This window comes from Leptinotarsa decemlineata, unplaced genomic scaffold (assembly GCF_025532065.1).
Source record: "Leptinotarsa decemlineata unplaced genomic scaffold, Ldec_3_MD MMD2_tig00000251_RagTag_RagTag, whole genome shotgun sequence".
Classification (NCBI taxonomy): Eukaryota; Metazoa; Arthropoda; class Insecta; order Coleoptera; family Chrysomelidae; genus Leptinotarsa; species Leptinotarsa decemlineata.
The window spans coordinates 5,447,608-5,473,527 of NW_027412547.1; the positions used below are offsets into that span (position 1 = coordinate 5,447,608).

The 25,920-nt window shown below is 38.4% G+C and overlaps 1 protein-coding gene and 1 long non-coding RNA gene across 2 annotated transcripts; both read left to right on the forward strand.

Moving 5' to 3' along the window:
* Window positions 1-4,324: 4,324 nt before the first annotated feature.
* Window positions 4,325-7,000, forward strand: LOC141481652 (uncharacterized). Its single transcript, XM_074173566.1, has 2 exons — window positions 4,325-4,472; window positions 6,371-7,000. Exons 1-2 carry the CDS (start codon window positions 4,461-4,463, stop codon window positions 6,893-6,895), a joined length of 537 nt encoding a protein of 178 aa, XP_074029667.1. The 5' UTR covers window positions 4,325-4,460; the 3' UTR covers window positions 6,896-7,000.
* Window positions 7,001-13,889: 6,889 nt separating this feature from the next.
* On the forward strand, window positions 13,890-25,161 carry LOC111515607 (uncharacterized). The gene is made up of 2 exons (XR_012465083.1): window positions 13,890-14,123; window positions 24,496-25,161. It is a non-coding gene; the product is annotated as an uncharacterized lncRNA (long non-coding RNA).
* Window positions 25,162-25,920: the final 759 nt, after the last annotated feature.

Consider the following 25,920-nt stretch of genomic DNA (forward strand, 5'->3'; position numbering starts at 1 on the left):
TTTTCAATTCAGGCTGAGTTTTCTTTCTAAAAATCCATGCCATATCATTCACATTTTGAAGTAGAGGTAGATGATCATCAGTAGAAACGAAACAAATTCTTTTTTTGAGAATGAAATGAGTTTGAGTTCAAATATTGACAACATGATGTCCATAGTATGAAGATTAGTTCCTGGTTTACTAGAAATTGGTGTAATTTGATTCAGAGTAAAAAAGCGAAAAACTTTCGAATAAAAAGTTCATTTACTTTCAGCCAGTAACAAGGTTTCGACACATTTCAATTATGTTGGTTATTTCTGAAACTATCTTGGACGCGCATTGGTTAGTTATTACTATCCAAGAAGACCAAATATCCTTGGTCTTCTTCAAGAATAATAACATCATTTTGATTCAGATTTTGAATTATGTTTTTTTCTTTTCTCAAGTTTCCAATATCACTCAATATCATTTAGCAAATTGCAGTAAACAACGGATTCAAAGCTGAATTAATGAACGAAATAGGTACTTTCCAAAAAAGTCTACGCAAAAAAAATTCGGGGGGTTTTTTCTACTGATAAATCAGATAATCGAAATTATTGAACTCCAATATATTCTGGATAAACGACAGGAAAAGTGGCTTCAGTTTTGAATAAACAAGATATTGGAATTGCATATATAACAGGTATTAAGTTGGGACAGTCAATTAAAAATAATGAAGACAAATGATCCAACTTCGAGGAATCAGTTGTATATAAATTAAATTGTGGAACTGAGGTATGTATTGGTGAAACTGCAGAACATTCAAAAATCGCATCCAAGTTCTTTGTATGAGCTAAATAAATTACAGGCCTATCTCACTCATATCAAATACGGCTAAAATATTTGAAAAGATCCTAAGAAATTGAATATCCCTTTATTTAAATAAATATAAAATTATTTCCGATCATCATTTTGGATTTAGGAACGCCAGGTCAACGCAGGATCCAATAGCTCACCTAACAGAAAAAAATTACAAGGCGATAGATCGAAAAAGACCAACTTTGTGCGTCTTCGTCGACTTGGCTAAAGCTTTCGACACCATCAGTCATGTTGACCTGATCGAAAAAATGGAAAGAATAGGCTTTCGTGGGGGATGTTTTTCGTTGATAACCAGTTATCTGAATAAGAGAAAACAATGTGTTAAAATTGGTGATTCAATTAGTTCATTTAGAGATGTTAAGTATGGAGTGCCGTTAGGGACTCTACTAGGCCCAATATTATTCACTGTTTATATGAATGACATATTTGACCTGTCGCCAGGACGGTACCTGGGGATGTCTGTTAGAAATGACACCCGGCTGGGCGTGGAATCCTGAGACATCTGCAACCCCCAGGCCGCCTGCCGCACCGAGACCTCCTTCAAAAAGGAAACTCGGCTCCAGCATCTCAATTTCCCGTAACTCCTTCTCCATCACCATACGTTTAAAAACCAACAGATCGATTAGATTATTAGTTTCCCTGCCTTCTGCTAAACTAGTTGCGCCGCGGGGGTACAACTGGCCACCACGATGGCACTAGGCCAGACCAGAGGGTTCCCTACGATCCCTACTCCCTAACCGACACACACTCCGCGCCTTGACCTACCTAACTTCCCTATCCCCGAAGATGAGAACAGCCTCCGGAGGCACACGGGCGGTTTTAAGCCCCCAGACAGCAGTGCAATGGAGCAACTCACGTGAGTTGCTCCGTAGTTGTACTGGGTCGGCGTACCTCCAGATGTATTCGGGCCTGGGTCGGTCGAATACGTCGAAGGAGGCCGGCTAGTTGGTCCCTCGATGACGAAACGTTGGAATCGAATTCGTTTTGATGAAAAAGTCCTGAAAAGGGCAGGTTTGAACAGAAAAGTTCAGGTTTTATTACTCTCTGCAGCTCCTGGTATACGTTTGATTGACTTGTTAAAACATCACAGGAGCTTCGAGAGAAACACCAATCGCGGCAATGTAATTGATTAGTGGTCTGACCCTTCTGGACCTGTATATTGAGGAGAATGCGTTAATGGCCATGTTGCAATTGCGCATGGCTAGTGTAATCCTCGACGTAGGAATGGGTAAATTGAGGCTGAGCCTATGACGTGAAGCGCTTACTATGCAACCTCTGCTGCAGGCAACTGGTGATGCGATCGAACCCTGGTTTGTGTTTAATAAACCCTACAAAATACAAAAAGGACAAAACACAGAGTCAGATGCTACAAATGCAATACGCATATATACAGACGGCTCAAAAACCAAAGAAGGCTTGGGTTGTGAAGTGAACTCCAGATCACTGAGCCTAAGGATTGAGTGAGGAATGAGAAAAAATACCAGCGTGGTTCAAACAGTATTGGCTGGTATCTCAATCGCCACAAAAAAAATTACCAGGAAAGAAATTTCTTGCAAAAACATAACAATCTGCACTTACAGCAGACAAGCCCATTAGCCTTGAACAGGCAACGTGTTACCTCAGGGCTAGTACTAGAGTGCCACCAACATTTAGCCAAAGCCTCGGTAGATAATAACACTATCCTGAGGTGGGTTGAAGGGCACGACAGGAGTGGAGATAGTTGCATTGCCGACTCTTCAGCTAAAGAAGCGGCTGGACTGAGAATTTCAGAACCCAATGGCACCAACGTGCTGATGACTTCGACAATTGCGGAACTAGCCAAATGTCACACTCATGCTCAATCCCTAAAGAGATGAAATGAAATCAAAGGATACAGTTTTGCTAGGATCACCCTTGGCGACCCTGGCAAGCTGGCACCGAAGAAATATCTGGCGATGACCAGGGAACATCTACGATCAACACTAGAATTTCCGACTGGCCACTGTCAACTAAGAAAACACCTCCATAATATGTGGCTAGTGGGGAAACCTTGATGCAGGATATGTAAACAGGAAGATGAAACTGTCAGAAGTGTCCTATGCGAGTGTCCGGAGTTATCGTCCATAGGAGAGTGTGTGTTCAGCGAGTCTTGGCCTATACCTGCCGATATAAAGGAGATGCCTCCTGACCCATTCACCACTCCTCGGGGGATGTACAATGGGTCACATGTGGTCTAAGTGCTGTGAGCACTTAGACCACTTAGACCCTCCCTACTCTACAGATACAGAACTAGATAATTCTCATCGGCCGTACGACAATGTGGCATGCTTTTGCGGTGGTGGTTATCCTGGGCTCTTCCATTGGAACGATTTGGCCATAAACCCATGATTCGTCACCAGTTATGACTCCGTCAAGCAAAGCTGGATTTTGACGTTATTCAGCAATTTTTCATGAGGATAAATAACTAGCACTACAGAAAAAAACTGTAAGGTGCTTTGAGAGCAGTGCCTGTGCGAAATTAGCGATTCACGTTGGATTTGAATCTCTGAAGATTGAACTCATTCGAAAAAACGTTCTCAGGATGTTTATTCCACATGAACGCAGTAATCCAAATGGAAGAGTTCTCAAATGGTGAAGTTCGAGGTGTACTTCGAAACGATGTCACGTATTTCTGATATGTGAAGCTCTTTTGGTGAAATCAAATGTGCCAAGTCACTTGAACACCTTCCGTGAAAGTATCTATGAAAGAGAGACAAATCTCCAACTTCCTTCGATGTTCCAGACTATCGAAGTTGCGAGTGATGTTCGCGTCTTCTATCAGGCGGATGGCTCTTTTCTGGAAAGAATCCATACAGGAGAACAAGACTCCAAAGAAGGTCTAATGTGAGTTTTATGAAGCATCATTCATGAGCAATATTCATGAGACTTTTTCTTGTCAAAATTCAACGATTTTGGAACAAACTTCCAATGTTGTTTTGCTAAGGCTTCCAAGGAGAATGTTCTCATTCATATCTTATCGACCTTCTGTGAAAAACTTGTACCACTTGTAAACATTTCTATGACTTAAAGTACAATCACCGTATGCCACTACCAAGATTTCAATTTTTTTGGCACTCAATTTCATTCATCACTCAAAACTTGATGTAAATTTTTGATCAATTTTTTCGATAGCAGAAAATTGTCGAATATGCAAAATACTTGGAACTTTCAAGCCTCTCATCGACGAGGAACATATTTTCGAGACGAGCCAACATAACAAAATAAAAAAATCGCTAATAAAATGTACATAACACAAAAATTTGAACATCTTGCACAAACCTCCTATACAATTTTTTCAGCTTGTTCAAGAAGCTGACTGTTATTTTTCATAAAATAATAGAAAATGAATGAATAGAAAATTTTTGACCAGTGCCTGTTGCACGCCTACACAAAAATTTGTAGTGAATTTGAAATGCAGCATGTCATAAATTCAGTCATAAATTCATTTGGATATCGAAACAAAGTGAGTTCTGGTAGTAACTGCATTTTATGATGATTGACTTTTTCTCTGATTGTGATTTAATTAAAACCCGAGTATTTATCAAGGAGATGGTGCACGGATATATCGAAAGCAATCAGAATCATTTTTCCAACGATTCAAGTCAAGATGTTCAAATTGGTGAGTTATTATAAATCTACAGATTATAATAAATAATACCATGTACATTCGTTCATATCATGGATTATTCAGTGAATGTTTGTTTTGATGTCATAAGAATCCGTCGCAAATATTTCGCAAACGAATAAAAATAATTATTATACAAGTTACTGCATTTCGCAAAACCATATTATTTGAAGGATTTGAAAGAATCACCAGAAACTTTCGTATGTAGGTTAAGTGATGATTTTTCAGTGAATCAATTCATTTTGAGGAAATTCATCTCAAATTTATCTCACGTACCGTATTTGTGAAGTGTTTTTGAAACTTCTCATATATCAGACTGGGACGATTTTATTTCATTTTTGGTTTTCGTTATGTATTATCATCATTGACTTTGTGAAACATCAAACGAACTTGAATATCAGATGTGAGAAAGTAACTCGATTGAACAACGAAATTCTGGATACGATAAGAATCAGAGCTGAGAGCCAGCCAAGTCTATCGTTGTTTTATATATGTTATCAAAATTTTTCGTATTCAATGATATTCGACAACTTGACAGTACCTTTCTCGTATAGTTTATGCTCATTCTTTTTTATTTGTGATCCAGCCTAAATCCTGTTTAGAAGTTAGAAAAACATAAAATAAATGATGATGTGGTGCTGCAGGTTTTTCCGGGTTTTCCTGCAGCTGAAAAAGCAAATGCGCCACTGGAATCAATGAAGTCGCCCCGGAGCGCCAATTAATTTTTATTGTTGTTTTTATTTTATTTCTATCGTTGTTTTAATAAAATGTTTAATGATGAGGTTTCTTTTTATTTTTTTCACAGAATATTCAATTTTTTTTTATGATATCTCATGACATTCCTGAATATACAAAGCACCTCCAGCAGATCCACAATTGCTTTTACAGACTATAAGGATTATATACGATCCAGTCTTAATTTGACCAACACTCCGTTTCATGATTGATTTGTCAGAAACCAAGCATCTTTGAGTGAATCAGCTGTTTATATTTTTAAATAGCCATGAAGAACAAAGTCGTAACTCAAGACTTTCACAATAACTAGCGGTCTTACTTAAATTATGAATAAACCTAGCCGCTACCTCTGAATATCTCTCATATCCACAGCGGCATAAAAATTCGACAGTCGAAAATATCATAAAGTTTGCTAATAATTTCAAAGAGTCATGTTGTAGGAAAAAGTATATCGCCCAGATCAAACAAGCGAATGGAACCCGTAACTCGTTTGAAAGAGGACACATCCATGTACAAAATCAGGAAAGTCCGCTGTCTCCCAATATTCGCTGAGAAACTTCTCTAGAATGAATAAACAACTGTCTAAAACATGTTCCTCCGCGCAAGCTTTCAGTCCTCTTGATTTGTCCAAGATACTGTTTGTCGTATTCCACACAGTTTATTCAGTGAATCCTTGACGTTTCATTTTTTGTCGCCTTTTTTTCGAGTGACTAAAAACTCGTGCTATGAATTTTGAGTTTCCGTTTTTCTGAAAATTCGAAGATTCACGATGGTGTTCTCTAATTTTTTTTGTTTGAGGAATACCGGTTACTTTAAGCTATCTCCTTGATTAGTTTTTTCTCGATTTTATATATTTCTTCGCTCGGGAGCTGTCAAGGATATATCTAGAGTGCTACTATTTTGTCTATATACTGCACTACGAAAAATAACATGTTTCAACATCCAAATTCTCTGTTATATTATAAGGGGCAGTTCAAATTCAGAAACTGATATGAAAATGGAGCTTTCGTTTCATCAAAACTGATACAAAGTTTGGTTCCTTTTCCACATTGGTTCAATCAGCCCGGACTCATAAATCTTCATATTCAATATTGGTTATATATTTTATTTCATTTTCGAAAAATTGATCTTTCCATCGCTTTAATAATAATTTTCAGGTTACTTTCTCTGCATTTTTGGTTATCACCTGTGCTTCTCCAGATGGAGGATTTGGAGGAGCTGCGAAGTTTGCCGTGAAAGGAGCAGTGAAGGTGGCGAAATTAGCATCCCTTTTTGGAGTGGGAGGACCTAGTGTTGCAGCTGCAATCAAAGGAGCTGAGTTATTTTTTGGAGAATCTGATGATGCAATTTCCGGCTTACACAAAAAGGGAAAAATTGAGTACTCCAGTGTACTTCAATACTACACTGACTTGGGTATTGAATTTTTCCCCGACACTGGTTGTTGTACCTGCCCTACAACTCGTGTTTTCAAACCGAATAGTCCCAATTATTCTCCAATCTCACCTTTTTTCATCAATGGGGTGCACCCAATTCATGAAACTGAGTTCTGTACTTGCCCTCCAGAACTGATTGCCAGTGTCGTCCAGGCATCACACCACAAACCAGGTTTACTGGGTAGAATCGCTAAATATGTTAAAGTTATACCTCGCTTGGCTGGTAAGGTAGTGAAGTCAATTGGGTGAGATGGCTCATAGTACAGGCCAAATGAAAACTCATGTTTTTGAATGCCTTGCTTTAATTTTTGAGAAAAAATCTTATTTTAGTCAATAAAAGTTGATTTTTTTCCACCAGAAATTTTAATTGATCCCTTATAACATCGATCCCACAATTATAAACATTAATTGCAGCAAAGTAGTGCTCATTAACATAAGACATTTTTTTTATTCCTGATTGATTCGGCCTTTACTTGATGAAGATCCATAGTAATTTCATAAACTACACCATACGATTTGATCGCCACAAACTTTATGTTTGAAATATAATAATAATAATAATAATAATAAGAATATCGAGACGAATATCGTCAGAAAAAAGGAGGAAAAACGGATAAAATATCGAGATTTTCTCTTCGAACTCCGCAGACTCTATCCAGATCACTCTGTCAAGATGGTCGTTCTGATTATTGGAGTCCTTGGTGGAATGATGTCTTCTCTACTCTCGAATCTCAAAATCATACCGGCTTGCCGCACTAAGGCAGAAATCTTAGCCGCACAGATGCAGAAGGCTGTCATTCTTGGCTCACTGCGTTTGCTCAGGGCACATGATTCTCGGACCCAATGATCACTTACCCCACGGTGTGGGAAGTGGTCATTGGTTGATAATGCTGGCGCGCCCTCCCGAATGTATCGGGGCTTCGGGGGATAGGGCCTGACCAGCGCACACTACGGTGAAAAAAAAAATCATCATCTTTATTGTTACCCAGCTGTAGTTACATACAAATATTCAAATAAATTAGAGATCTAGTTGCTGACATAACAAAAGGCGAAGTTCAACTCAGTTAGCACAAGTGCTACTGAGTTGTTCTTCCACTCAACCTCAAAAAGATTCTACCTTATCTAAAACAAAAAGAAAGTAATGCATAAAAAAAAATTGGGATTGTTCCAATATCTATTAGGATGCTGGAGAAGGTGTACATTACTAAGACTTATTCTGGTCTCATAATGATGAAAAGTGTATAGGGTTGGGCAGTTTATATTTAAAGTTGGCTTTCGAACAGGAGGAGTTTGAATCTTTTCCGTGAAACAGAAAGTTCTGAATCTCTTATTTCTTTTGATAACAAGTGGATCACTTGGCAAATATTATATCTAAAAGATCGCTTGGAAAATTCAGTTTTAAAACTAGGTTGGGTAAGAGTAACCTTGAATCTGATGTTCAGATTGTGAACATCAGTACGAAAAGTTATTTTTCTGTACAGGTAAGGCGGCGTTTTGATTTGTATAATTTTGTTATATGAATTAGCAGCATTCAATATCCGTCTATTTTCCATTGTGATCCACCCCGTATCCCCTAACTTATGGAATATTTTTTGATATTGCCTAATTCCGTGAATGTTTCATTCCGACATGTGTCACTAACACAGTAGCTTCTTCAACAGTCATTTGAATACTCACTGTTGAACTCGTGGGTTGGGCGACCTATCGGGCACGTACCCAGGTGGCGTATTAGGGGAACAACCAGGGGACTGGAGGCCCTGTCCGGGAAGCCAATGTGGTCTTACGGACGGGGTCGCCGGACTATTGGTCAGTGGTAGAAATTAGTAGGGTAAGGAAAACTGAAACTCCTCAAAAGCCTTTGCAAAACATGCCACTGTGGACCAGCCTACCCAAGCTAACGTTTAAAGAATCGTGCCGTCAGCTGAATGGCCGCAGAGTGATATGCAGTCACGAACGATCTCCTTGGGGAACTGGGCGAAACCTCATTGTGATCAGCCTAGCTCTGGTAATGCGGGGCTCTGTCAGAGGTATCCAACTCTTCCCTCGCTACTCGTGGGAACACACATGAATGAAACAACAAAAAACAGGAACAAAAACAAAAACCAATTCCCAGGCTTGACAGAAGTGCTCACCTCAATCTAAGGCGGTGGCTGGGGATGAACAAAACACTCTTATCTACCGCTTGGAATGAGGCTGGACATAGCAGATCACCTCCAACAGCAAGGACAACTCCTGTGGCAGGCGCCAAGAGCTCCACCTTGAATAAAGGCAAGGAATCGGCTGCCCCTGCAGGAAAGCTTCCTCACTTGTGCACCTCCACGGAGGGAACCCCGAGAAGGTTGAAGAAGCCGCGCAATGACAGTAATATTGCTGCACTTTCCAAAACCTTCGCGGAGGTCACCGTGAAACTCCTCAAGGTTGCCAATATAAAGGAGATGTCTCCTGGTGACCTGTTCACGTTCCTGGAAAGGACAAGATGGACGATGATTTAGGAGGACAACTCCCCGAGAGGATGTACAATGGGTCACATGTGGCCTAAGTGCTGTGAGTCTACACACACTCTCCCTACTCTAGAGATACCAGACTCACTGTTGAAGAAGCACTGTGTTAGCGAAACCTGTCGTGATATATTTCTCAAATAAAGTTTGTGGCGATTAAATCGTAAAGTGTAGTTTATGAAATAAGAGATTCTGTAGGGAACAAAAATTAAAATTCTACACCGACAGGAGTTATATATGTTTCAGCATATCTTTTCGGGATAGAAATATTCATTTCAAATTCCGCAGGTGCTATTTGGAAAAATAAATAAAAAAAATTCATTTGGGAGGTAGACGGAAAGTGAAAGAAACCTGGCTCAGTCTAATCTAATATATAAAAAATGGATGTTTGTTGGTTGGTTGGTTGATTGGTTGGTAAGTGATAAACTTCCACATCGCTAAACCGATCGTGATGAAACTTGACATGTATAAGTAATTTTTCATAGAGAAGGTTTTTATGCTATCAATTTTTATGTAACTCTCCACGATGGCGCTGTAGAACAATTTTTTGAAAGCACTGTTCTATAACGCTGCGCACTCCTAAGTTCGTTGATTCTGATTCTGTCAAAACATTGGAACAGCAGCGATACAGCAACATAGTACAAATTAGTACTACAACTACCAAATTCTACGCGGGCGAAGCCGCGGGCAACAACTAGTATAATGTATTACTTTCCGTTACCTGTATTGTAAGGATACAGATGAAACAAATATATGTGAGGCCTAAGCAGATGAAACTGAGGTATTCGGCCCTGTAATAGAGATACTTATTTTGAAATCGATTACTTCCTTCCTTTCTTTGGAAGATTCCCACTTTGTTTTATATCAAGATGGAGTAGTAGAAAGCCAAAAAATATAACCCCTTCAATTCAAGCGAATGTATGTTATTTACGTACTGACATCGATGGCATGAGTGAATTCGACCCATTTTCTAACAAACAGTCGGTTGGTTTATGAAATAATTGAGTGTTTCTTTTGATGTTATCCGTATTTGGTACTGAAAAGCCAATAAGACAAGTGTCTCACGGCGAAACATCCGAGTGTCTATCAGTGAGGACGACAGTGGTCCATGTAAATGAAATTTACATGTAGGCCAGTACCTCTTCAGGGGCTGTGTTGATAAAAAAATTATTGTTTTTATGTGCATCTAGTTCTTGCTGTTGGGTGTTTACGTCTGTTTACAGTGCTTTTGTCCTATGTTGGTCGGGTTAGTGGATCTTCTATCGTTCCTTGGGCATTGCTGTTTTTGTGTATGGGTTGGGTAATGATTGGTGAAGTAGTCCAGGTACAGTTGCAGGTGGTTCATTGGTGGGTTCGGAATCTGGTGGGTCTTGGGGAGTAGGTAGAACTATTCATTCCTGGTCTCCTCCACTGGCAGTGGGCTGTCTTTTACCTGATCGCCAACGGGAACTCTCCAAGGATGTCCTGGAATCGCTCCGTGATATCCTCCAGGGCTCGTAGGAGTCTGGCGAGGGAACATGGGAGCATTTTTCTGGGGATCCTCGTTGAGCCCCAGCGGGGTGACCAGTGTCTCAATTGCCGTAGTGTTGCTGCTTCTGATTGTTCTGGTGATGTACTTGCCTTGGAGTTCCTGAATTCTCAAATTCATAGGGGTTAGTTTTACGGTGTTATATAATTTGTTGGAGGGGAATCGGTAAGGAAGGTTGTGTACATTTCGTACTATTCTCCTCGCTGAGGTTAGTAAGCGGAGGGATTGCGCAGTAGATTATTGCTTTATAGTCCATGAACGGTCTTATGTAGGTCTTAAGGTGTGTAGAGGTGTGTTTTGCTATCGCAATCTCCGGGCTTGCTCCTCGAGACTTTTGAGGGTTATCGTGAAGATAACCTCCCGGTAGGTCATCGAGTCTTGGAGCGAGAGGTGTATGAAACGAAGACTAGAAAAATTAATATCTTTATAACCAGAAGGAGATCAAGACAGCTCCAAAGTCAGTTACGACAAGTTACACGAAATTTGTGATCCGTAAGAGAAATAATAAATCATATTCAGAATAAAATTTAAACAAAATAGAGTGTGTATGTACTTATGTACGCACGTAAAAAGTTATACTCTGTTTTTTTGATGTAAAATTTCTTTAAGCACACTATACTTGGGGAGTAAGCTGGTGAATACATGACGGGACCGTTACGAAAATGAAGATGAAAAGAGAGAGACTTGCGTTTCATATATTACTATAAGGGCAACAGGGATATATGCAAACACACATTTACGGTCGAGTAGGCTCTGCAGAATTAGGAGAAGACTATTATACGTTGTAAATAATTTCAGCAGGAGATTTCAATGTTAATTTTGCGTCCAAAGATGGACAACTCTTGAAAGGGGCACCTCCTCATTATGTAGTTCCAGTCATACAATGATTAGATGAGGAAAAGTGAATGAACAAGCTCATTTTCAAATTGAGGAACTTCATAGCAGAGTTTGAATATATCAAGAAGTTTCTTGAAATGAGGTGCTTGGCAATTTTATACTTCGCACTGGTAGAATCACAATAGAGGTATGGAATGATAGCTTAGGGAGGTGCTTACAATAAATTAAATGAACGGACTCGATCTACTCCAGAAATGGATACTAAAGATAATATACTCAAAATATCGATTATATTCCAGTGATGGAATTTATCAACTAGCAAAAGTTGTCCAAAAAGGGTCCAAAAATTACTACGTGCACACATATAATACTCGAAAAGGAGATAACCACATCGCAGTACCTTCTGCCTAAAACAATATCCCAACGTTCATTATATTTATTGAAACCCAGAGTTTTCAATGCAGTTTACAGTGAACTGAAAACAATCAACTCGCTAAGCCTATTAAAAAAAGAACTGGAAAATTGGATTTCAAACCTTCCTAGATCATTCACCCATCAACTGATCGATATGAAGAATGATTTTTGAAATAATTCAATAAGACCAAAAGACTGTTCTTCCGATTTCTTCGTTTTCAATGTAGCCTGAGTTTTCTTCAATGAAAAGGTGTCGATACTACACGTAAAAACATGTATCCTTCATTATTTTCTATCATCATTTTTTCTCATTGTTTCACGACAAGCATATGTTTTTGTGGATAATCACTCATATTTATCCATTTATATTTCATTTCATGATATAATACTTTAAAAATTATGTACAAAAAATATCATCAAAACCATTTACCTAACTATTTGAATTATTATGTATTATATAATAAACTCTATCATTCGTTTTAGTGAATGAATATATTATTATTATGCTGATCTATGGATTGGGAGGAGATGTCGTATTGAATGGCCTACTAGATCTCAGGACTTATATTCTCTTGATTTTTTTCTCTGGGCCACCTGAAATTTGTTTTTTCAAGACGCAACCTGACTCAATAGAGTAACTGAAAAAATAATAATCCAAGAATGCCAAGCTATTTCCAGATAAAAATTTGCCAATGTACCTCAACAGTTTGAAATAGACTCTATTATTGTCTTGAAAAGAATGTAAATTATTTTGAACACATTTTTCATTATTAATACAAAATGAAATTTCAATTTAAATAAATAATGTTTATTTTAGTAAACAAAAAACTAAGTAGCATGTATGGTACTATTGGTGAGCATTTCTGAAGAGCTTTCAGATGAGGTATTACAAGTAGGGGATTGCCATTTGGCACTATGATGTTGGGGTGGAGATCACTGAAAATAATTTTCAGTTATGTTGATGTTTCCATATACATCTGGATGAACCATCGACTTACATATCCTGGGAGGCAGCATATAAGTGTTATAAAACTGCTACATAACAGTTTACTTTTATAGGAAAATAAGTTTTATAAGTTAGTTGCAAAAACGTTTCTGTGATAAGTTCCTGACTATTTCATAATGGGTTTTTAATTTCATTTCATAAATGTTTCTATGACAAATTTATAAAACACTTGTATTGCCTACAACTGTATTGTGTTCACCGATCATCCAATATAATCAATTAGCATTCTGGAAGTGATTATAGAATACTTATAAAATAAAACTGTTGCAACACCATGGAATTATAAAACAACTTTGCTGGTTGGGTTGCCTCTACAGCAACGGTATGATGAATATACCTCTCCACATCAACCTGGGGTTCTCGTTTTCCATCATGACGTCTTCTTTCGCTCGTCCATAGTGCATGCCCACACAAAAGCGAGATTTATCGCTCGAGACTACGCGGTTCCACAGTTGATCCCAATTTATTCTGTCTCTGCACCAGTGCAATCGGTTGCGTCGATGTTCTTGGCCTTCTTGTGTCCATGCCTGATAAAATCTCAAAATAGTACGCAGAGATCAGTTGGTTCTTCTGGAAATTTCTCTTACTGAAGAACCTGCCTCACGTGAGTCAACAATTTGTCACCTCTCAAAATCACTAAGTTTAGGAACACGACTAAGTCTTCGCACTCGAGGCATAGTATCAACAATACGAAACACTTCACAACAGTTAAAGCCCAAATAAGAATGAAAATTGGAAAAATGGTAAATGCTCAGACAAAAAAACAGTTGAACAACTGGTCAGAATAGCTTCCGATACGGCTGAAATTTTACAGGCTTCTTACTGGCCTCAACATAAATACACATGCAAAACATTATTGAGATATTTTCAATATTAATTGGGGTTTACCATCCTTTGTCACTTAGTATATTTCATAAAATAGATAAAAAAAGATAGAAGCATTCTAACAGTGATTTTGAACGCCTACACAGATTTTTTAGTGAATTTGATATGCAGTAATAAATTTCAGTCATAAATCCAATTGGATATCAAAATAAAGTGAATTCAAGTGATATCTACATTTTATGATGATTGATTTTTTCTCCGATTGAAGTGTAATTGAAAATCTAATTATTATAAAGAAAATAACGTACGAATATATCGAAAACAATCAGAATAACTTTTCCAATGATTCGAGTCAAGATGTTCAGATTGGTGAGTTGCAAGACATATATGCTATAACGATATTAAATTTGTTTTTCGAAAATATTTTGGAAATAAATATTTAGTTGGGAAAATTCATCTCACGTGTCGTATTTGTGTAGTATTTTTGAAACTTTTTTTCATTTCAGACTGAGATGATTTTCTTTCATTTCTGGGATTTGTTATGTATTATTATTTATTTATTTTCAACCGTAGTTTGTGCTGGTCAGGCCCTATCCCCTGAAGACCCGATACATGCGAGAGGGCGCGCCAGCATTATCAACCAATGACCACTTCCCAATCATTGGGTCCGAGAATCATGTGCCCTGAGCAAGCGAAGTTAGCCTAGAATGACAGCATTCTGCATCGGAGTGGCTAAGATTTCAGCCTTAGTGCGGCAAGCCGGTATGATTTTAAGATTCGAGAGTAGAGAGGGCATCATTCTACCAAGGACTCCAATAATCAGAGGCACCATCTTGAGAGAGTGGTCTGGATAGAGTCTGCGGAGTTCGAAGAGAAAATATCGCTATTTTATCCGTTTTTCCTTCTCTTTTCGAACGATATTTGTCTTGCTAGGAGCTGAAAACTACACGATGTATGTCGAGAAGGACTACAGGAGGCTCATTAGCTTCTATGAGCTTGAGAATGGGGAACGAATAGTTCCAATAAATTCGGCACTTCTCGTTCCCCACAACGGATTCAATATCCCCCGGAGCGTAAGGCAACACTGGTGCCTCTTCAATCCCGTAAGATTGCCGTAGATGCTAATATAGCACTCTTAGGGCCGCGTTATGTGGATGGATATAGGCAGAGACCGCATATGCTGAACATGATGATAGCAAGTGCATTAGGGTCTCGGGCGCCTCGCGGCAGGTCCTGCACCTTGTGTCAGGAACCTCTATACCCATGACACGACTGCAGTAGACTAAGGTGTTGAAGACACCATCCTGGCAAACCATAATAAACTCCTCAGTTTCCGACTTCAGCCCACTCGACCTGAGGAAAGCGAAAGTTAGGCGCTTTGATGAGCCAAGGTCTTCAATGTTATCGAAGAAGACCCCATGCATTGGCTGTTTCCGCAGAAGTGAGGTGATCTCTGCGGCTTTTATATGAGCTTTTTGCTGAACTGGTTCCAACTCGGTGACAGAGTTGTGGTCACCTCGTTCAGTGTCGAAAACTAAACCGAGTTCATCAGCTGCTCGAGCAGATGCCCTAAAGAGAAATGCTTCAATTTCTGCTCTCTCATGGTCACGGACCATGCATAGACGGAGGTCCAAACTCCTGACGACTTTACAGACTACATCCAGTACCATTCTGTCATATAGACACTCCAAACTCAAAAGTCCGCGGCCTCCCTGTTGTCATGGGAAGTACAACCGTGGAACAAACGATTTGGGATGCAAACTCCTATAGAGATGCATCATGTCTTTACGTCGAGTTGATACAGCTCTTCCCGAGTCCACTTCACTACTCCAAACTAGTAGAGTAAGATTGGAACAACAAGCATATTTGTTGCAGCAACTTTTTTCCGATGACCAGATCTGCAGAAGTTTGTGCGGATACTTGCCGCGGAGAGAGTTCTTCACTGCTTTTACCTCTTGTGAGGGGCGTTGTGCCACCCCAAGGTAACTATACGTCTCTCCGGCATTCAGATAGTGTAGGATTCTTTCATCTACGGGCTGCACATCCTCTTCGTAGTCCCCGCATCGTTCTCTTTTAGGATGGACCGTTGCACATTTGTCTATCCCGAATATAATATCGATAGCATGCGTGTACTCTTCCACCATTCTCAAGGACTGATGGAGATCCTTCTCTCCAAAAGATCATCTATATGAAACAAATGGGTGACCTTGTGCCTCCGGTTTCTGGGGGTGCCAGAGTTATACCCTCGAGTATTTCTGACCGCAACGGATAATGGCAATAATGAAATGCAGAACAGAACTGAGGGAATCGCCCTGAAAAACACCCCTTCTGAAAGTGGCCCACCCTGTTTGGGTGTATTATTATTAGATGAATGAACTGAACAACAAATAAGTACAAAGAAGTTTTACCTGAGGAGATAGAAACCAATCAAAATTCAATGCTATGAAAACCCAGGAATCAGTTTTCTTCAAGGAGAATACGGCCAAATCAGATATGAGACGAATTCGATTGCTGCGAGCCAAATCAAATACCACTATGTTTTGGGAAAATCATTTACTGCAGAAAGTAAATCAGATCCTAATTGGAATATTGGTAACATATAAAAAATAGCTCACACACCATAAGCATCCTTTGTAGCCTCTCAAATCAAAGAAAGATAAACCAGAATGCCATGAGTATTATACCAACTCAGGTCACTTCATTTCACGAGCGTTGCTTGTCAAAAATACGTGAGCAACTACTCATTTAGAGGTTCAGTTTCAACTACACTTTTCAATGACTGTTTCATTCGCAGAATGGCAGCCTTCTGGAATGAATTCAATCAGGCAGTTCTTCTAGAAGAATATAATCTTCCGCAATTTTATTCCAGAGTGAATCACTACTTTCATAAAATCCATACTTTCTGAGCATTAGAAAAGTTTAAGATCACATCTCGAAAACTCCCCAACTGAACCAATGTGAGGAAAAGTGAAGGTAGGTCGATGACATTCAGATCATCAATATTGGAGTGGAAGATGTCCGTTCAAGAAAAGAACATGCCAAAATGTGTAAAGCAGACCTGAAGAAACATGACGACTCAGGAAAATCACCGGCAAAGAAGACAAATAACGATACTTTTCATTCCTGGCAGTGAGTTCCAAACTATGTATTCTTGTCTGAAAGAAAGCAGCCCATTGAGGTTACATTGGTGCAATGGAAACGTTTTGATCATCCAGATCCATAGAGTTTTTGGGTTTGGTTGATGCCCGTTGGCATATATATTATCAATCTGCCAAAGCTGACGGATACCATTCATGGAATTGCTGGGACTAAAATCGAAAAAAAGCAAGCTTCATTTCTATAATGAGACGGCGTCGAAACGAATTGAAGCTGCGCTTCAGAGACGAAATCCAGGAGAAGTAAAAAATCGATCTAGGTTCCTTTTAGTGTACCCGGCATTCAGTTGATTCCTGGAGAGGTTGAATAGCTTACAACTCCAGATATGGGAAGAGATAATGCATCCAACAACTGACCTTCATTATTCATGGATAGGGTGACACGGTCAAACACAACTCTGAGTCAACATGGAGCCATCGCATTTCAGAAGAGGATAATTTTATTCCATTCCCTACACAAGACACTATGCCCTTCGTGGCGTTACTTGAATCTGTTGTTTCAACAGTTGACTTGAGACCAAGCAACTCAGAGGATGGTGATTACATTTTTTCTCTTTAAGTGCGGGAATATTTAGAGGTGAATTCAATTAGTTTGGACGTCTATTATCTGATTTTATATAAAATGATTTGAAATCACTGAAAGAACCAGTGAAAAGGAAAATTCAAAATGGATAGCTGAAAATAACAATTATATTGAGCAAAAGAACCCCGAAATGGAACAACAGTAAAATCAAATACAAATATAAATAGAACAATTGAACAAAAATATGAAAAAATTAAAAATCAACAGATTTCAGGTCAAGTTACTTCAACCACGTTTCGATTGTTAGTATCTACAGTCGTTTTCGGGTGATGACTGGACTGATCTCTCCGAGAAATGACTATTTATGGGTCATTCGAATATTTTCACTTATCTCTGCTCTCCTGTTTCCGTTTCACAGGTTCAGATGACCGTTTGGCCGGAGTTGACCATTTTTCTCTTGACTATGGGTTTCCATATGTTGCGTATCTCTACGTTAGCTTGGCTGAATACGTTTTTGGACAACATGTATGCGGCTTCTTTGAATTTTCTCCTAAACCAATGTTCCCTCCTGTACATGATCTCAACTTGGGACCACTCGATATTATGTTGATGGGTCTAAACATGCTCTGCTATTCCTGATTTGCTGGTTTCCCCTCGTTGTGTGTGTTTCTTGTGCTAGGCAATGCGAACTTTCAATGGCCTCTTAGTTTCACCGATATAGTATTTTCCGCACTCACAAGGTATCTACTGAATGCAATTCTTGAAATAGCAGTCCGCGATTGGTGGCTTGATTATCGTGAGGCCGCTACGGATATTGTTTCCGTATCTGAAGCAGGTTCTGATGTTGTACTTTAACCTAATCCCTCCTATTCTTTCCGATAATCCTCTGATGTAGGGAAGTGCAAGCAGTGGTTGTGATGGCTTCTCTTCCTTGCGAGGCTTTTGCTGTCTGTTTCACCATCGCTTCAGAGTAGCCATTCCATTGAAGATCATGATGTCCTCCAGACCTTCCTTCGTATCACAGAGCCCGAAAGCACAGTCTAATAGAGTATTGGTGGTTGGACTAGTGGTTCAGATACTGTCCCGTGAGTGGGTTTTTGGTATACAGACGTTTCCCACTCAGTGTAGGTCCTCTTCACTAATACGCCTAAGAATGGCAATTCGTTGTAGACTTCCTTCTCCATTGTGGAAATGATGAAAGGTCTCACGCTTTTGATGTATTCCATGATAGCATCTAGTTCAGTATTACCATGGTTCCATATTATGAAGGTGTCGTCAACGTAACTCAACCAGACTCGGGGTTTCTTGTGACCTTCTTCAATGGCCAGAGTTTCATACCACTCCATATATGTGTCGACTATGACTGGTGGAAGTGGCGATCCTATTGGCAGTCCCACATCTTCTCTTTAGAATTCGTTCTTCAGTTGGGAATAACAGTTTCGTACGCAGCATCTCAGCAATTCCATAATTACTTCTATAGGTGTGTTCATTCTTCCGATAGCTTCCTCTGTATGATTTGGAGTGCTTCTACGTCTGAAACGTTGGTGTGAAGGCTTTTCACGTCGAAACTGATGAGCTGATCTTGCTCCGTAACTGTGTTTGCCCCTAGTAGTTCGACAAAATACCTTGAATTCTTTACAAAACTTGTTTTTCCTTGTAATGGTTGTATTATTGGGAGTAAAACTCTAGATAAGTATTGAGTAGCCGAATCTCTGGAGTTAATGATCTGTCTGAGCGGAACATCCTTCTTGTGGATTTTGGGTAGTCCATACAAGTGAGGGGGCTTACTGTGGTGCGAAGTTGGGGATGACCTCTCCTTTTCCGAAAAATAGACTTGGTGGATCCCGTACGATCTTCGTGTATTGTCCCTTCTGAAGAACCTCTTCGATCTTCAGTTAGTAGAGAATAGTATTCATCACCACAGTATCAAATAAGCGTATGAATGTCTTCACGACCTGTCATCGTAACATGAGTGTATTTAACTAATTCGTAACATTAAGTCATGATTTGATGTATGTGTTGGGTACTTCATCTTGTAATGTCATCCAGATTGGTGCTCAAGAGGCAATAAGGTGATATTGGGCGTTTGCCGTTGAGAGTGACAGTGTCACTCGTACGTCGAAGAAACGCAACATCTATCAAAAACATCATCTTCGTCTGTGAGAGGGTGCAGGATGATCTGAGTCAGTCGATTTCGCCTCGCTCACAAGAATTCGGCTTTTTGCAGATCACAACTAGGCAAATTTTGCCTCGTGACTTTGGCTTGCACCCGTACAAAATTCAACTGACCCAGGAACTGAAGGTAAACGACCACAAACAACGAAGTGTGTTCGCTAAATGGGCTCTGGAACAGTTGGCAACTGACCCTAATTTTTATCGAAAAATCATCTTCAGCGAAGAGGTTCATTTCTGGATGAATGGGTACGTGAACAAACAAATTGTCGAACTTGGGAGGATATCAATCCACATGAGATCCAAAAGCGTTCAATGCATCTCGAAAAGGTCACTTTTTGGGCTATCGACGTGTCATGGTCATCTCATGTGGGTGTGATGTGAACTGGCCATCAAGATCGTGTGATTTGACCTCGTTAGACTCTTTCTTATCGGTTTTTATAAGTTGGAATACATGCGAATAGATCACAAACCACAACGGTCCTCAAGGCCAACATAACCCATGCCATCAGTCAACTTTAGCCTGATCCATACGCCAGAGTCATGGAAAATTGTACTTTTCGCCTGTGCTCCACCCAGATCAGCAACGGCGTACATTTGAACAATGTAATATTCCACACGTAATAGCCTCAATAGGTATTTTAAACGAATATAAAATTCCGATATCTGATATACACTTTGTTTCATTGGTATTTGAAAATAGGGAACGCTCAATTGTTGGATGAAGTTTTTGAAATTTCACAGGTCTGCGATGAAAAAATTTAGGGATATTCAACTAGTGATTTTAGCAGTATTTTGTGTGTGCAGATTACGGAAAAAATTGTAGAAAAACTCTATCACCTACAGATAAGTCACAAATGTCACCTGAAATTTTCTCAATAAATGGGTTTTTAGGTTCGGTATGGATTCGATGTCTCTGTATTATGTAGCCTATATAAGCGGTAAATTGAGTCTGAATTATGGAGCTATGGAGTGATGACAGCTACGATCCAGGTACCAATGACCCTGAACTTTTCTCTCAATCAGACTTGAGCGAATAATATTTTTTTTTCATACAAGTGCACACAAGCTAACGGCAGCTCTTCATCTGGCAGCACTGAGTCATGGGTTCAAACTACATAAAACGATTTTATTAATATTACTACGTTACCTTTTATTTTTTTGATGGTCAATTGCCACGGAGTGCCACTGAAGTTTTTGGTGTTGTGGAACTCAGAAACCTTTTGAGTATTGACAGAGAGTAATGAAATAAAAGTTTAAAATACCCAATTAAATTTTATTAATAACCCAAATACATGATATACAATTAGATGAGTATATACAATGAACAACGAAGTAACTATTTTTTTTTATACTGATCAGTCTTAGAATTGTTCGATTTTCAACCGGTTTGATGATACCACCTTATATTATTAATGTAATATAATGAAAATAGGAAAATGATAATTTTCAATCAGATGATACTCATATATAAAACAACTTCAGAACATACTTAAAACTTCCATCTGAATGGAAGCTCAGGCGATCAAAATGAACTGGACTCGTCAACATATGGGCTCAAAACCAAATGGGCTCAACAACTGAGCATCTCAGCGACTGAGGGGTGTTCAGCAAAACGATGATCCATCAAAATCTGCTGCCTCTCGCATGGAAAAAAAAATGGAAACTTGTGAACCAGGAAGATCCAAAAGTACGCCCCAAAACAAAGACCCTGTGAAATAGGTACATTTTACTACCCATTTCATGTTTATTATTTTGCATGAACGGAAGAAATTTGAAATTGTCGTTCCGATATAGAACGGTTTTTCTTAAAACAGTTTTTTTCTCCTCCTCCTTCTTGACTCCAGAAGGATTTCAAACCACGATAGGTCTTCAAACAAATAAACGGATGGAATACTGCCTGTACTTGATAGACATATCATCAAACACCAAAAATAGAGCAGATTAATATGAGGTCTGATCCTCTCAACAGATACTGCACGACTTTTCATTTTTCCACAATCTCATAAAAATGGCAATCTTCAAAACTTTTTTTGCTGAACAAAAAACTAACTTGAACTCTGAAACCTTCGGCTTTAGTTGAAATGTTGCCCAACTTACAGAAGTGTAATATCCATCTCTCTTCAATACATGTCAGAATGAGTACAGAATAAGTACAAGGTTATAAACAATTAAAGGTCGCACCATGAACATTGGATGAACGGGATTGGATGATTTCATACTGACGCAAGAGTAGAGGACGGTATAGAAATGTTAACTAGATTGGGTCAACCTTGAAGGTAAATAACCTATGACTCACATGTTAACAATGAACACCACTCCGGAAAGATTACTTGAGATTCAGTAAGATCATGAACTTCAAATGTTACGATTATCACAACAATACAAAGAAATAAACAATTATATACATGGTATAATACATCAGGTGAGTGAGATAGTATTATAGCACTAAACAAATTCATCAAATGAAGGTAATTACGATTGAATTATAAAACTATTTCTTTTCACTACAGAAAATGGTTCAGATTCTGCATATGAGATACAGAAAGCTAAATTAATGTGGACTTCCAGGAGACAACAGGTAAGCTCTGAAATATCATTCAATTGAAGAATTGATAGATCAATTTTGGTCTTATTCCAGGTTATCACAACACTGTACTACTGGGAAGCAGATTCATCAAGAAAAACACAGTGACACTGCATCCATTCACAAACAAAGCTATGAATTTTATGCTATCAAATTTTATCCCATGGTATTGAACAGTTCACATATCAAGAAAAGGAAACAAATAGCATTTCATTTTTATGTTATTTCAAATTTGAATGCTACACGATTTAGTACGATATCTTGGCCTCCCAAAGGACTCAGCAGAAGTTTTAGGGTAGAGACTTAAAGAAAGACATATGTTAGCCTCCGGTGTTTCATTTTCATGGTACCGATTTAGAGAAAGGGAATTTGTACTTTTTTACACAAGAAGGTGACCTAGTTTTCTGCAACAATGTACCCGGCGTTATGGTAATGGTCAACATAACGTATAAACCAGAGGAATAGAGACTTTTCATCGATTCATAAAAAAGAAGTTTGAAAGCTGTACTTCTCCACACTGGGAACCAATATGCTTCTGTGCCTGTAGTTACACTAAGTTTCCATGTTTCCTATGTGAATGGGATAGCCGTGACAGAAAACAACACTATGTTAAGCAGGTGTGGCCAATAAGAAAGGGTCTTATTCCTGGAGTTGAAAATATTGAAAAACAAAGTTTAGTGAATCCTAAAAAAACTTTCTTTCACCACTCCATATTGAATTGGGGCTAATGAAACAGTTTATGAAAGCATTAGACAAAAAAGGAGATTGTTTCAAATATGATTTGAAAGGGTTATATTTTTAGGAGTGATTAATTTTTTGGGATAGAAAGTTTTTGGCTTTCTACTACTCCATCTGATACAAAAAAATGGATGAGAGAATCTTCCAAAGAAAAGAAGGATTAATCAATTTGAAAATAAGTAACTTTATACATGGATATGTGGATCATGCAAAGAAGTAACTTTCAGACAAAAACTGAAAAAAAGTCCTCCTGAATTCATGAATGAAGTGTGTGTATTTTCTATAATGTTATCCAATTTGGTACTGAAGAGCCTTAGGGCAAGTGTTTTAAGGCGAAACACGTGTATACCAGTTAGGGTGACAGTGTTCCATGTGAGTACAATTTATTACCATTCATTCAAAGTAGAACTCATGTGAATGATATCTGATTCTTATTCCTCCAAATGTTCGATATACAAACTGAATAGAGAAAAGTATCTTCTGTATAATTCAGTGTTCATATAGAAGTATTTGTTTCGAAAGAATTTTTTTTTTTCGTGTAATTCAATGTTTATATGAAAGTAGCTGTTTCAGGAGGACTTTCTTTCAGTTTGTGTCTGAAAGTTACTTCTTTGCATGATCTACACATCCATGTATAGAGTTACTTATTTTCAAATTGATTAAACCTTCCTTTCTTTGGAAGATTCTCTCATCCATTTTTTTGTATCAGATGGAGTAGTAGAAAGCCAAAAACTTTGTTTCAAATATCTTTCTGAAAAGTTTCCTGGTCTATCCGATGCTAAACAACGAGTCTTCGTTGGGCCTGACATAAGAAAACTTTTGAAAGATGAAAACTTTGTCACTAAAATAGAAATGAACGAAAAAAATGCCTGGAATTCATTTAAATTTGTTATAACAGGCTTTCTTGGAAACGAAAAAAGCCAAACTACAAACCTTTCGCTGCTGAATTGATACAAAACTACAAAATATTGGGCTGCAACATGAGTGTCAAAGTCCATCTCCTTCACTCACATCTGGACTACTTTCCCAAAAATCTAGGGGCTTCAAGTGAAAAATAAGAAGAACGGTTCCATCAAGACATAAAAGAAATGTAACGCAGATACCAAGCTCGGTGGAATGTTAAAATGATGGCAGAATATTATTGGAAGTTAAAAATGGAAAATTCACAAGAATATTGCCGAAAAAGTACCAAAAAAAAGCTTTGACGAAAAAAAAACGTTTTTATAAAGACTCATAATCACTTTGCAAACACTTGTGTATCACTATTATGCTTAGTTCAGCTATGTAGCATTGTTTTTTTTGCTTTTACTTCATGTTAAAGAGATAAAAATAAATCCACAATTTCCCGTTTTTTTCTTCTTTTTCGATTATTTCATCCTTATTTTGTAGGCAAACCTTACGTGATAGATAAAAACAAAAAAAAGACCTGTGTTTCTGGCAGTAATATTGTATTTGATATTACAACGTACACTTCTCAGATCATCGATCGAAAAATGCTTTGTTTCGCGAATATGGCAACGTCTTTGAACACAATGGAGCATACTAATTGAAATTGTTTTTTCACAGGTTCTGACCGTTTCTTTAACTTTGACAGTTATTTATGGAACACCAGTTGCAAACTTGGAACCGAAACCAAGGAGTTCAGTATCCTTACTTGCTAAACTACTTGGAATAGCATATGGTTCAGCACTATCAGGATCAACATCATCACTTGGACATCCAGTATACATATACCCGGCACAAACAGTGAATCCGGCACGTGGTTCAGCACTATCAGCATCATCATCATCACTCGGATATTCAGAATATGGATACCCGGCGCAACCAGCACATCCTGTTTACCCGTGCACATCAATGTGCCCGAATTCCCCGTCGTCCACGATCCAGGTGACAGGCGGAGGACCACTTGGATACCTCGCGCAATCAGTATATCCAGGACATGGTTCAGCACTATCAACATCAGCATCATCACTTGGATATTCAGCATACGAATACCCAGCGCAATCAGCACGTCCTGTAAACCCGTGCCCACCTACTGGTATTTGCCGGGATTCTCCGTCACCCAAAATCCAGCTGACAGGCGGTGGGGTGTTTCGTTTATAAATTATTCCTGAACATTCATTTACTGAAATTTCATTATAGTCAGTGAATCAAGTTGTTACTTATTAGAATCATTATGTTCTCAATATCTTCAGATCTGATATTTCGAATAAATTGGACATTGATTTACAATTTAGATTCTCAACAATGATTGGAATATTTTCAGTAACAATTTCCAAAACTCAAAGTCCGAATTTCCACTAAAGTTATATTTCATATACAGGGTATAACTAAATAAGTCTAAAATATTTAAGGAAGCGACTCCTCTTTGAAAAAACGATAGGATCTATCATATAAAGAAATTTCATTGAAGCATCCCTTGTTAAGATACACCCCTTCAAAGGGGGTACATAAAATGTGTATAACAATTTTTTTCACAAGCACTGAAAAAGTTACAATATTGAAATTAACCTGACATTTTGTATTACCAAAAAGACACTCAGTCAGAAATTTATTTGGTTTACCCCATGGTTGTAAGGGGTGGAAAACGTAACCCCTGAAATTTATTTCCAATGTAACTTTTTGTCTTATTATTTGTTCACCATTTAAAAATTCATTTCCGTTGCATTTCAAACAAAAAATGTCTCTTGGATTTTTACCCAAAATAATCCAGTTCGCAGCAAAAAATTATTTTGTGAACAACTACAGAGATTCATCGTCATAAATGCGAAAATACGAAACTAATATATCTAGTAGGTCGCTATTAGCGACAGTGACAATTGAATTGGTATGGCACTGTCAGTTTGTGAATTTTCGAAATTGAATTAATACTAATTGTGTGTTGTTGGTCTGTTCTTAATTTGTTACTTCAATAATTCACTTGTTATTAAAATGGCAAACACAAATGAGGAAATGGCTACTATTCATTACGTTTACGATCTGTCGCAGGAG